At 34.9% G+C, this 12,824-nt stretch overlaps 1 protein-coding gene across 3 annotated transcripts in view; it reads right to left on the bottom strand.

The window, feature by feature from the left end:
- PRKDC (protein kinase, DNA-activated, catalytic subunit) overlaps positions 1 to 12,824 on the bottom strand; it is a 259,605-nt gene that overhangs the window by 80,837 nt on the left and 165,944 nt on the right. For all 3 annotated transcript variants that reach the window (XM_033125784.1, XM_033125783.1, XM_033125785.1), the window contains 5 exons: positions 4,957 to 5,081; positions 4,723 to 4,872; positions 3,407 to 3,580; positions 2,682 to 2,780; positions 1,451 to 1,658 (listed from right to left, as the gene is read on the bottom strand). In XM_033125784.1, the coding sequence (XP_032981675.1) occupies positions 1,451 to 1,658; positions 2,682 to 2,780; positions 3,407 to 3,580; positions 4,723 to 4,872; positions 4,957 to 5,081 (756 nt within the window). The remainder of the gene's footprint in view (positions 1 to 1,450; positions 1,659 to 2,681; positions 2,781 to 3,406; positions 3,581 to 4,722; positions 4,873 to 4,956; positions 5,082 to 12,824) is intronic.

The raw sequence follows: 12,824 nt of genomic DNA, 5'->3' as shown, positions 1-12,824 counted from the left end.
ATAAATAAGCCAACATCACTAATCATCAGTGAAATGCAAATCAAAAAACCACAATGAGATATCACCTCACAACAGTCAGAATGGCTATTATCAGGAAGACAAGAAATAATAAGTGTTGGTGAGGTTGTGAGAAAAGGGAATACTTGTGCACTGTTGGTGGGAATGTAAATTGGTACAGCCCCACCATGGAAAACCCAATAAATGATCCTCAGAAAATTAAAAATAGAACCACCATATTATCTATCAATCCCACTTCTAGGTATTTTTCTGAAGGAAACAAAAATACTAAGTCAAAAAGATATCTGTATGCCATCTTCAATGCAGTATTATCTACAATAGCCAAGACATGGAAGCAATCTGTCTACTGATAAAGAAAATGTGGTGTTTATGTATACAAAGGAATATTATTCAGCCATAAAAAAGAAATCTTTCCATCTGTGACAACATGTATGAATCTTGGAAGGCATTATGAAAAGTGAAGTAAATCAGACACAGAAAGACACATACCACCATATCTCACTTACACGTGGAGTCTGAAAAAAAACAAACAAAAAAAATCCAGACAAAACAAAAAATTCAAAGTCATAGATACAGAGAACAGATTGGTGGTTGCCAGGGGTGGGAGTGGGGAATGGGCAAAATGAATCAAGGAACAAAAGACATGAACCTCCAGTTATATAATAAATAAGACATAGGGATGTAATGTACAACATGGTGACTATAGTTAATACTGTGTTTCCCCGAAAATAAGACCTAGCCAGACAATCAGTTCTAATGCATCTTTTGGAACAAAAATTAATATAAGACCTGGTCTTATTTTATCATAATAAAAGAATATAATTTTTTTTCTTTGCAATGAGAACTTTTAAGATCTACTCTCAATAGCTTTCAAATATATATTATTACCGTGTTTGCCCCGAAAATAAGACCCAGAAAAAAATTAATGTAAGACCCAGTCTTATATTATATTATATTATATTAATTATATAAGATAAGACCCAGTCTTATTTTACTATAATAGAAGACTAGGTATATAATATAACATAATATAATATAATATAATGTAAGACTGGGTCTTAATTTTTGCTCCAAAAGATGCATTAGAGCTGATTGTCTGGCTAGGTCCTATTTTCAGGAAAAAACACGGCACTGGTAGTACGTTGGTCAGTATGTAGGGTCGTATATATTTGAAAAGCTGCTGAGAGTAGATCTTAAAAGTTCTCATTGCAAGGAAAATAATTTGTAACTATGATGGATGTTCACTAGACTTACTGCAGTAATCATTTCACAATATATACAAATATTAAATCGTTCTTTTGTACCCCTGAATATGTCACGTCAATTATATCTCAATTTAAAAAAAGCCATTTTAATACTATTAGAAAATGTCTGTCGACTAACAGACAGGGAAAGCTTACAATATTTATTATTATAGAGCCAAGTACTTTACCTGAAATTCACATTCTGACAGAGGATGCTCAAACACAGGGTTTAGATAATCTGGACTCATGCTGGTCATTTCAAGCAGAAAATCTGTTGCTAGACTTAAAAAGTGCATTTCTATCTTAGGAGAATATAAGGAATTTAGTGCCAACAATCGGTCCAAAGTATTTGAAGGTAACCTAGTTTCATGGCTCCAGAAATTCCGAATAATTAATCTATAAAGCAAAGAAAGAAGGATATTGTTTAAATATTGGCAAACGAAAACCTACATAGTGTTATGTGGAGAAGGCACAGTTTTCCATTTATATAAAGCTTAACATAGATGGAAACCACATTCAAAATTTTATAAGCAGTATAATCTGAGTTATGAATAACAATATGCATTAAAGGAAGGAAATACTTTAAAATGTTAGCATATTTAACAGGAGGTGGGAACTGGGTGATTTTACTCTCATCTCTATTACCTGGGAAGTTTTCAATGATGATTGTGTATATTAAATATTCTGAAACTGAGAAACCATCTTAAGAAATTATGTATAATTCTTTACTGCATTGCTGAAACAACTGACTCTAGAAATGAGTGCCATGAAATATTCAAAATTCACACCAGTTAAGAATCAGTTTATGCTTTTAATTTATACATGCTTATAAAATCCAAATACAATTTTTAAAGGCTCAATGAATTTAAAATTCATCAGCATGGAAAATTGTTATACATTATCATACAAAAGTTTATGGTCCTTAAATAAGTAGTACTTGGTAAAACACTCATATAACTGACTTAGAGTAGGCATTTTAGAGGAGAACAATTATCATTCATATTTCCATGTATATTAATATTATTGTTTCCTTCTATTTCTAAGGTTTCAAACATTTCATTCAATATTAATATGTATTGTGTGATATCTCAACTATTTGAGTTAAATGGAAAACATAATAATTATCATTACAGATTTTCTTTTTATTTTGAAATGCTTTAATTCACTGTATTAGCTGCGACAGTTTTATCCATACCACTTTTCAAGACTTTTATATTAATGTAACTTGTCAGGATTTGTAAGGCTCATGTGATTTAAAACCTATTTTGTTAAACATTATGAATGCAATAATAGGCAGAGAAAATGCTAATGCCACAAATGAATTTCTAAAACTGCTGAAAACTACACTATGCTAGTCTAGAAAAAAAGTACCCCTAAATTTATTTGTCCTGGCCTAATTATTCCAGGGGGAGTACATACTGAAGCCCAAGGTTCTCATCAATCAGTCCTTGAATCAACACATCTTTTGCCAACTTAAATATTTCCTGGGAGCCATCATCTGCTTGACTTTCAGGATCTCTGGGAAAAGTAACAAAAGAACAAAACATTAATACTCTCTTGTATTACTTTATTTCAAACCCAGGGACACTGTCCAGACTTAAAGTAAAAAAGTCTGGCTTTACCCATGGACCTTTAGCTTCCAAAATCACAGCAGAACCACTCTCATAGTATGTAACCTCTGAAACCCTCCTTTAGTGCCTCTGTGAGCCCATCACCACCCCTTCCTCACCGACAGTATGAAAGGGCTCAAGTGTGGGACAGGAGGAGTAGGTGGTGAGAACAGGGCTTCAGATGGCTCCCTGGGAATGCCAAGAGGTCCTAGGATGGGCCCAGGCACCATGAGAAGTGGTTTAACGGTGGTCCTGAAGTATGAATATATCTCAACAGAGTTCATTTCCTTAAACTTGTCAGATCTAAAGGGATAGAAAACAAATTACACTTTTAACTGAACCAATAATTTCATGCTCTGAATATTTCCCCCACATATGAGTTAAAATAAGGAAACATTTCAACAGTAAAATACACTTGTTTTAACTGAATCATATGTTAAAAATATTTTATTTATTATAATCTGTTCCAGATTGTTAAAGGCACCCAAATTCTCCCTTAAAAAATGTAATACAAAATGTCATTGTAGAGCTTACCGGTAATTATCATGAATCCACATAAGAATATTATACATTTGTTCCCTACACACTGGAGAAGGATGAGAAATGAATTCTATAACAGGATTCAGAAGTTCTAGGAGTTCTACTGGTTTCAATTTTGCCACCATCTTATAAATTATGTCCAAACACACTTTCTGTCTTTCATCATCTCTATAATAAGGGAGATTTTTAAAAACATACAAATTTAACAATTTTTATTAATACTTTCAGATGTGAACAGGTTAACTTTTTCATATTTGCGCTATTCTGCATTTCATAATTTGTTGTAATAGTTAATACTACACTTACATAAAAATTATATTCTTAAAAGTAATTATCATGGGTTACATTATTAAAAATAAACAAATTCAACGTGGTATCCTGGATTGGATCCTAGCATAGAAAAGAACATTAGCTGGAAAACTGGAAATCCAAATAAAGTCTAATATAGTTAATAGTAACGTGCTAATGTTAATTTCTTAGTTTTGACAAATATATCCTGATTATGTGAGATGGGGAATTGGGTAAAAGGTATGCAGAAACTACGTGTACTATCTTTTAACTTTTTTGTAAATATAAGATTATTCCAAAATTAAAAGTTCACTTTTAAAAAAACCCTGAAAATGTTAAACAAAATAGGTAAATATAAAAATTTCATGATTAAAAAAGATTTCAAGTTTTAGGCTATCTGGCATGTCATATAGGGGGACTAAATGTAGTCTGGGTCCCAGATAAGGCACACAACCTATTTCCTTATTTTATATCTTTTCTTCCTTAAAGCACTTTACACAAAGTAGGTACTTGGTTAATGTTTAATGGAGGATATCAGAACACAATGACACACATTCTTTCTTACTCTCACATCACACATTTATCAGTAAATTATCACTATGTAAAAAATATGTATACAGACAAAACTGGAAAAGACAGAAAAATAAAAATATTGTAAGTGATCAACAGCATTCTCTTTTAACATTTACTAAAAGATTGCAATTTTGAAAATAAATGAACAATTTTAATAACAACAAAATAATGAAGCCTCTTACCTGGCAAAATAGGTACAAGACTCAAAACCAAACATTTTACATTTGATCCTTAGATAATCCCTCAGATGTAGTCTTCCAAGGTACCAGGTTAGAGGAGGCAGGATGACCAGGCTCTACCCCACCACTTTTTCCTCTCAGGTTCAAATTTAACAAATACATATTTCATGAAAACCTGTAAGTTCTTTCTGAGTTGAAGGAGACAGCTGAACAAATCACTGTTTTATGAGCCTGCTGCATCTGAGAACATGAGGCTGGTTTACTACTCACCTATGTTTCATGATTTGAATGAAATCCTTACTCTTTAACTGTAAATACAGATCTGTTATTTCCTCTGAACGACACAGCACCACTTCCAGACAGAGTGTCTTCATCACACCATGAAATTTTGGCAGCAGGAAAAACACAGTGTTCATAAACCTAACCAGTGGACACGGCCAGTGAGTAGGAGGGCAGTCTTGACCATCTCCCACAGAATGATGTTCACCAAAATCAACACCTTACCTATCGGCAAGAGGAGGGAAGTTCTTCACAACTTTATTCAAGCACACGATAAATTTGTCCTCCATTGTATTCTGATGTTGCTTCAGCTGTTTTACAATCAGTTCACATACAGGTTCCTCCAGTATCTGAAAAATTAAGTTTCTTTTAAAATACACAAAGGTAGAAACTTACATTAAGCTTTTGGGAATTGGTTTATCTTGAATATTTAAGTAAATTTAAAGAAGTGTTCAGTGCTATCATCCACAACAGTGTTCACAAGGTGAAGTGCCAGGAGTCATGGGTTTGCATTAGCCACTGAACACCACCAGAGGTTCTGGAACTGTGAGTTCCTATGAGTCAGGCTATGGCCATGTGTGCTTTGTGCTGCTATCACTGGAGGTATCTGGCTCACGTCAGATATCAGATCAAAAAAGATTAGTGCTTCTTTCTGACACTGAAACACTGCCAACAGGTCATTTGAGAATTTGAATTAAAATTAGTGATTAAATACTGTTCAAGACACATGTTATGATGACAGTGTTCACGTCTCTGGTCAAATATTCACACAAACCAGAATTTTCAAGCAATTTTATGTTAACAGTCCCTATCACTGTTAATCTCCCTATACCCTACTTTCTCTTGATCATGTATTACTACCTATTATGATAGATTTGTTTGTCTCCCATCACCAAATGCCAGCTCCCTGAGGGTGGACTTGGCCTGTCCTGTTCCCAGCTGTATGAGAGCAAAGAGCCAACCAGTGAGTACCCAGAATACATAAGTGACCAACATACGTTAAGTGTCAAAGTTATACGCGTAAAACAAAGTGAAACTAACAATATGGATAAAAGAATAAAGACAAATGTATGCACACACAAACTGATGACTGGAGTCTGTCTCAGGTGCCAAAAGCAGTTTAGTGGTTAGAATATAAGTGACTGTTACTTCTTTATGTTTTTTATTGTTTCCCAAATTTCTACACAAAATCAACACCATTTGATATTCAGAAAAGAATTATGTAAAGCAAAAGTGTTTCTCATTCCTATTACACTGGAATTTAAGTCAAGAGAGATTAAACCTGTGATCTGTTGTAATTTGCTCCATCCACGGTGGAAATTCAGCATATTATATAAACTGATACCCAACATTTATGGAGATTAGAATTTGTCATAACAAGGTTATTTGAATTTTTACAATGGTTTTTTTACCAAAATAGTTGGTAATCCCTAAAACAAATAAGCGAAGCTTGATCTTCTGAAAAGGGTCTGTTTCCTTTTAGCTTTATTTTCCTTCAAATCCAAATAAATGCCTAACTGGAGAAATGAGTGGCAGTCAAATACGCTGTGTTGCAGTACCCTCAGGACCTTCTGACTTCCCCTAAGTTCTCCTCATCCAGCCTGATAGTGAATGTAGCCCAAACTTCACTTTCTTTTCTTTCAGAAGTGGACTGGAGATGCAAATCTGGGGATGAACCTATAGGCAGTTTTTTTTTTAATTAGGTTCAGGTGTACAAAAAACATAGTGATTCGAGATATTCATATACCTCACAAAGGGAATAACCCCCAATAAGTCCTATTACCCCTCTGGTACTGTACAGAGATAGATTCAATATGACTGACTCGACCCTATGCTGACTTTACCTCCCATGACTTTCAAATGGAGTGTTGACATTCAGTGTTATTTATATTAGTTTCGGTGAATAGCACAGTGTGGTTAGACATTTGTATTATTTATGAAGTGAGCCCAGTTAAGTCTAGTACCCACCTGACACCATACACAGTTTTTACAGTATTATTGACTATAGTCCCCATACGGTTTCTTTAGATTCCTATGACTAGTAACTACCCTGTTTTCCCCAAAATAAGACCTAGCCGGACAATCAGCTCCAATGTGTCTTTTGGAGCAAAAATTAATATAACGCCCTGTATATATAGTATTAGATTACATTATAATAATTACATAACTATTATATTATAAGACCTGGTCTTATAGTAAAATAAGACCTGGTCTTATCTAATTTTTGCGCCAAAATACGCATTAGGAGTATGGTCGGCTAGGTATTTTTTTCGGGAAAACATGTGGGACCGATTTTTACTTATGTACACTTCAATTTTCTTACCCAGCACACGACCACCCTCCAATCTAGTAACTAGCAGTTTGTTCTCTGTACGTATAAGTCTATTTGTTTGTTTGTTCTATTTTAGTTGTTCGTTAGTTTCCACATATAAGTGAGATCAATAGGGCATGTTGACTTGATTCTCAAGTCTGATTATTCACTTAGCATAATACTCCGTTGGTCCATCCATGTTTTAACAATGGTAAGATTTCGTTCCTTTTAATGGCCAAGTAATATTCCATTGTATATATGTACAAACTCTTCTTTAGTCCAATCGTCTGTTGATGGGCATGTATGTTACTTTGATTTCTGGCTATTGTAAATAGTGCTGCAGTGAACAACAAGAGTGTATATATCTTCCAATTTAGTTTTGGATTTCTTTGGATAAATACCCACAAATGGAATTGCTGGTCATAAGGTAGTTCTGTTTTCAATTTTTTGTGGAACCTCATACTGTTGTCCATAGTGACTGCACCAACTCACAATCCCACCAAGAGTGAACAAACGTTCCTTTTTCTGCACATCCTCGCCAACGCTTGTTGTTTGTTGACTTATTGATGATGGCCATTCTGACAGGAGTAATACCTCATTGTGGTTTTAATTTGCATATTTCTGATGATTAGTGATGATACCTTTCTTATGTCTATTGGCGATCTTTATGTCCTCTTGGAGAAATGTCTATTCACGTCCTCTGCCATTTTTAATCTGTTTTTTTGGTGTTGAATTGTATGAGTTTTCATTAAATGCTGAATATTAACCCCTTATCAGATGTATCATTGGCAAATATCTTCTTCCATTCAGTAAGGTGTCATTTTGTTTTGATGGTTTCCTTTGCTGTCAAAAACTTTATAGTTTGATGTAGTCTTATTGATTATTTTTTATTTTGTTTCGCTTGCCTGAGGGGATGTATCAGTAAAAATCTTACTAAGAGAAATGTCTGAGAGTTTACTTCCTGTATTTTCTTTTAGGAGTTTTATGATTACAGGTTTTACATTTAAGTCTTCAATACATTTTGAGTTTGTTCTTGTATATGGAATAAGAAGGTTGTCCAGTTTCATTTTATTGCACGTAGCTGTAGTTTCCTCAGCACCATTTATTGAGTATACGATCTTTACACTATTATGTGGCTTTTTTATGCTAATACCATGCTGTTTTAATTGCTATAGCCTTGTAGTATGATTTTATGTCAGGTATTGTGATACCTCCCACTTTGTTCTTATTTCTCAAGACTGCTGTGGCTATTCGAGGTCTTTAATGGTTCCATATAAATTTTAGGACTGTTCTAAGTCTGTGAAAAATGCCATTGGTATTTTGACAGGGATGCACTGAATCTATGTATTGCTTTGAGTAATATGGACATTTTAACTATATTAATTCTTCCTATCCATGAGTGGGTATATGTTTCCATTTATTTGTATCTTCTTTCATTTCTCTCTTCAACATCTCATAATTTTCGGAGTACAGCTCTTTTACTTCCTTGGTTAATGTATTCCCAGGTTTTTGTTTTTATGCCATTGTAAACAGGATTGTTTTCTTAATTTTGCTTTCTGATCGTTTCTTAATAATGCATGAAGATTCAACCAATTTCTGAATTTTAATTTTGTATCCTGCTACTTTACTAAATTCATTTATCAGTTCTAACAGTTTTCTGGTGGAATTTTGGGGTTCTCTATATAAACTGTTACCCCAAAAATTAGACCTAGCTGGACAATCAGCTCTAATGTGTCTTTTGGAGCAAAAATTAATATAAGACCTGATATTATATTATATATTAATTATATTACATTAATTATATTGTATTGTATTATATTATGTTTTACCTAGTCTTATATTATAGTAAACCAAGACCAGGTCTTATATTAATTTTTGCTCTAAAGACGCATTAGAGCTGATTGTCTGGCTAGGTCTTATTTTCGGGGAAACATGGTAGTATCCCATCATCTGCAAATAATGAGTTCTACTTCCTCCTTTCTAATTTAAATGCCTATTTCTTTTTCTTGAATGATTGCTGTGGCTAGGAATGCCAAAAGTATGCTACTATGTCGAATCAAGATGGTGAAACTGGGCATCTGAGAAATGTTCCTGATCCTAAAAAGAACATTTAGTTTTTCCCTATTGAGTTTGATGTTAGCTGTGGGTTTGTTGTGTACAACATTTATTATGTTAGAATATGTTCCCTTTATTCCCACTTTGCTGAGTATTTTTTTTCTTTAATCATAAATGGATGTTGGATTTTGTCAAACGTTTTTGGCATTTATTGATATGATCGTATGTTTTTTATCTTTCATACTGTTTATGTGGTGTACTACATTCATCACTGATTGGTAAATATTAAAGCAACCTTGCATCCAGGAATGCCACTTATCACGGTATGTGATCTTTGTTAATAGATGGCTGAATTTGGTTTGCTAATATTTTGTTGAGGATTTTTTGCATCTGTGTTAACTAGGGATATCAGCCTCGACTTCCTTTTTTGTTATTAGTTTCAGATATATAAAGCAACATAATAGAAATTTACACCCCTCACAAAGTATTACACCCCCAATCTACCAGGCTTCTAACATCGAATATAGCTGTTCTAATACCATTGACTATATTCCCTATGCTGTATTTCACATCCAGTGACTATACGCTTATGAGATCGGACAATAAGTTTGCAAACTCATCCTAGAAAAAGTGCTCCATATCTCCTTGCTGAATATCTCTATGGTCACCTTCGAAGTACACCCCTTGGGAAGCTGTGCACTGATGCCAGCACCTAGTTCCACCCTTCAAAGCAATTTTGGAACTCTTTTTCTAGAATGACCATCAGAGTTGTCATATTACCCTTGATGGCCTGAATGTCATCAAAATGTCTTCCTTTCACTATTTCCTTTATCTTCAGATAAAGAAAGAGTTCACTGGTGGCCAGATCAGGTGACTAGGGAAGGTTTTCCAATAATTATTGTTTACTAGCTAAAAACTCCCTCACAGACAGTGCCATGTGAGCTGGTGCATTGTTGTGAAAACATCTGTAAAAAATGTAATTGATAATTTGATAGGAATTGCACTGAATGTATATATGTGTTAGATATTATGGACATTTTAATTATATTAATTCTTCCTATCCATGAGCACGGTACATGTTTCCATTTATTTGTATGTTCTTTAATATCTCTCTTCAATGTCATATAATTTTCTGAGTATGGGACTCTTACTTCCTTGGTTAAATTTATTCCTAAGTATTTTACTGGTTTTGAAGCAATTGTGAATGGGATTGTTTTCTTAATTTCTCCTTCTGATAACTTCTTTTTAATGCATAAAAATATGACTAATTTCTAAATACAAGTTTTGTACCCTGCTACTTACCTAAATTCATTTATCAGTTCTAATAGTTTCTTGGTGGAATCTAAGTGTTTCTATATAGTATCATGTTGTCTGCAAATATCACAATTTTATTTCCTCCTGACCCATTGGGATAACTTTTATTTCTTTTTCTTCTCTGACTGCTATGGATAGAACTTCCAGTACTATGTTGAATAAAAGTGATGAAAGTGGGCATACTTGTCTTGTTCCTGATCTTAAGGGGAATGCTTTTTAACTTTTCCCCATTGAGTATGATGTTAGCTGCCGGTTTATTGTACATGACATTTATGACGTTGAGATTTGATCCCTTTAGTCCCACTTTGCTAAGAGTTTTTATCATAAATGGATGTTGGGCTTTGTCAAATGCTTTTTCTGCATCTATTGATATGATCATAATTTTTTTTTTTTAAGCTTTTATTGGGGAAGGGGAACAGGACTTTATTGAGGAACAGTGTGTACTTCCAGGTCTTTTTCCAAGTCAAGTTGTTGTCCTTTCCATCTTAGTTGTGGAGGGCGCAGCTCAGCTCCAGGTCCAGTTGCCATTGTTAGTTGCAGGGGGCACAGCCCACCATCCCTTGTTAAACCAGCAACCTTGTGGTTGAGAGGACACTCTCAAACCAACTGAGCCAACTGGGAGCTCAGTGGTAGCTCAGCTCATGGTGCCGTGTTCAATCTTAGTTGTAAGGGTCGTAGCCCACCATCCCTGGCGGGAGTCGAGGAGTCGAACCGGTAACCTTGTGGTTGAGAGCCCACTGGCCCATGTGGGAATCGAACCAGTAGCCTTCAGCATTAGGAGCACGGAGCTCACCCCGCCTGAGCCACTGGGCCAGCCTCCATCCATATGATCTTTTTCATTTTGTAAATGTGGTGTATCACATTAATAGATTTGTGGTTACTGAACGAACCCTGCATAACAGGAATGAATCTGACTTGATAGTGGTGTATCGTCTTTTTAATGTATTGCTGAATTTGCATTGCTAATATTTTGTTGAGGATTTTTGCACCTATGTTCATCTATATTCATTAGGGATATCAGCCTTTAATTTTATTTTTTTTGTAATGTCTTTGTCTGGTTTGGAATCAGGGTAACAGTGGCCTCGTAAAATGAACTTGGGAGTGCTCCCTCTTCTTTAATATTTTGGAACAGTTTGAGAATAGGTGTAAATTCGTTCTTTTGAATGTTTGGTAAAATACACCCAAAAACCGTTGGGTTCAGTACTTTTTTATGTTGGGAGCTTGTTGATTACTGATTTTATTTCATTAGTAGTAATTGATCAGTCAGATTTTCTGTTTCTTCCTGATTCAACCTTGGAATATTGTATAGTTCTAGGAATTAAACCATTTTGTCCAGCATGTCCAATCTGTTGGCGTATAGCTGCTCAAAGTATTTTCTTAAAAGTTTTTGTATTTCTATGGTGTCCATTATCACTTCTCTCTCATTTCTGATTTTATTTGGGTCCGCTCTTAATTTTGATAAATCTGGTTAAAGATTTGTCAATTTTCTTTATCTTTTCAAAGAACCAGTTTTTCGTTTCTCTGATTTTTTGTATTGTTTTATTTCTTCTATAATCTTTATTATATCCTTCTTGTATTCACTTTGGGCTGTTTGTGGTTCCTTTTCTACTTTCCTTCTGTGTAAAGTTAGGCTGTTTATTTGAGATTTTTTTCGTTTCTTTGAGGTAGGTCTGCATTGTTATGAATTTCCTTCTTAGGACTGCTTTTGCTATGTCCCATAGATTTTTGGTCATTGTGTTTTTGTTTGTCTCAAGGCATCTTTTCATTTCTTCCTTGATATCACTGTTGACCCATTCATTACTTAACAGCATGTTATTTAGCTTCCATGTGTTTTTTTTTTTTCTTGTAATTGATTTCTAATTTCATGCCACTGTGGTCAGAGAAGATGCTTGATATGATTGCAATCTTCTTAAATTTACTGAGACTTGTTTTGTGGCGTAACATGTGGTCTATTTTGAAAATGTTCCATATGCACTTGGAAAAGAATGCATGAGGTATGATAAAAAGAAATACAGTGAATGTTTAAATTAAAAAAAATTTATTACAGAAAAAGACAAATTGCCATTAATACCCCTCAAAATACTCCCCCTCACTTCAAACACACTTTCCCCGTACGTGTCTGGTGCCTCTTGAGTTGCTGCCCCTCCACCAGAGCCCAGGTGACTGTGGCAAGCGAGTGTGTTTATGGGACCTTAAAGAGGATGTCTGGGTTTTCAGCCGCCTTCTGTCTCACCTGGACACACAGACAGAGTCCTCGCTAATTTTCACTGCCAGATACTGTAGGGACTCCTCTTCCTGGCATAGGATGTCTTGGCTGGGGAGCCCGGTGTGGGGCTGTGACACTGCCTTCTTCAGGCTGGACCACTGCCACCAAGCTGTCCCTCCCAGTGCTCAGCCACTACCTGTGGGTTTG

This window comes from Rhinolophus ferrumequinum, chromosome 14 (assembly GCF_004115265.2).
Source record: "Rhinolophus ferrumequinum isolate MPI-CBG mRhiFer1 chromosome 14, mRhiFer1_v1.p, whole genome shotgun sequence".
Lineage (NCBI taxonomy): Eukaryota > Metazoa > Chordata > Mammalia > Chiroptera > Rhinolophidae > Rhinolophus > Rhinolophus ferrumequinum.
The sequence above is the reverse complement of the archived record's forward strand: the minus strand, read 5'-3'. Positions and strand labels throughout refer to the sequence as shown.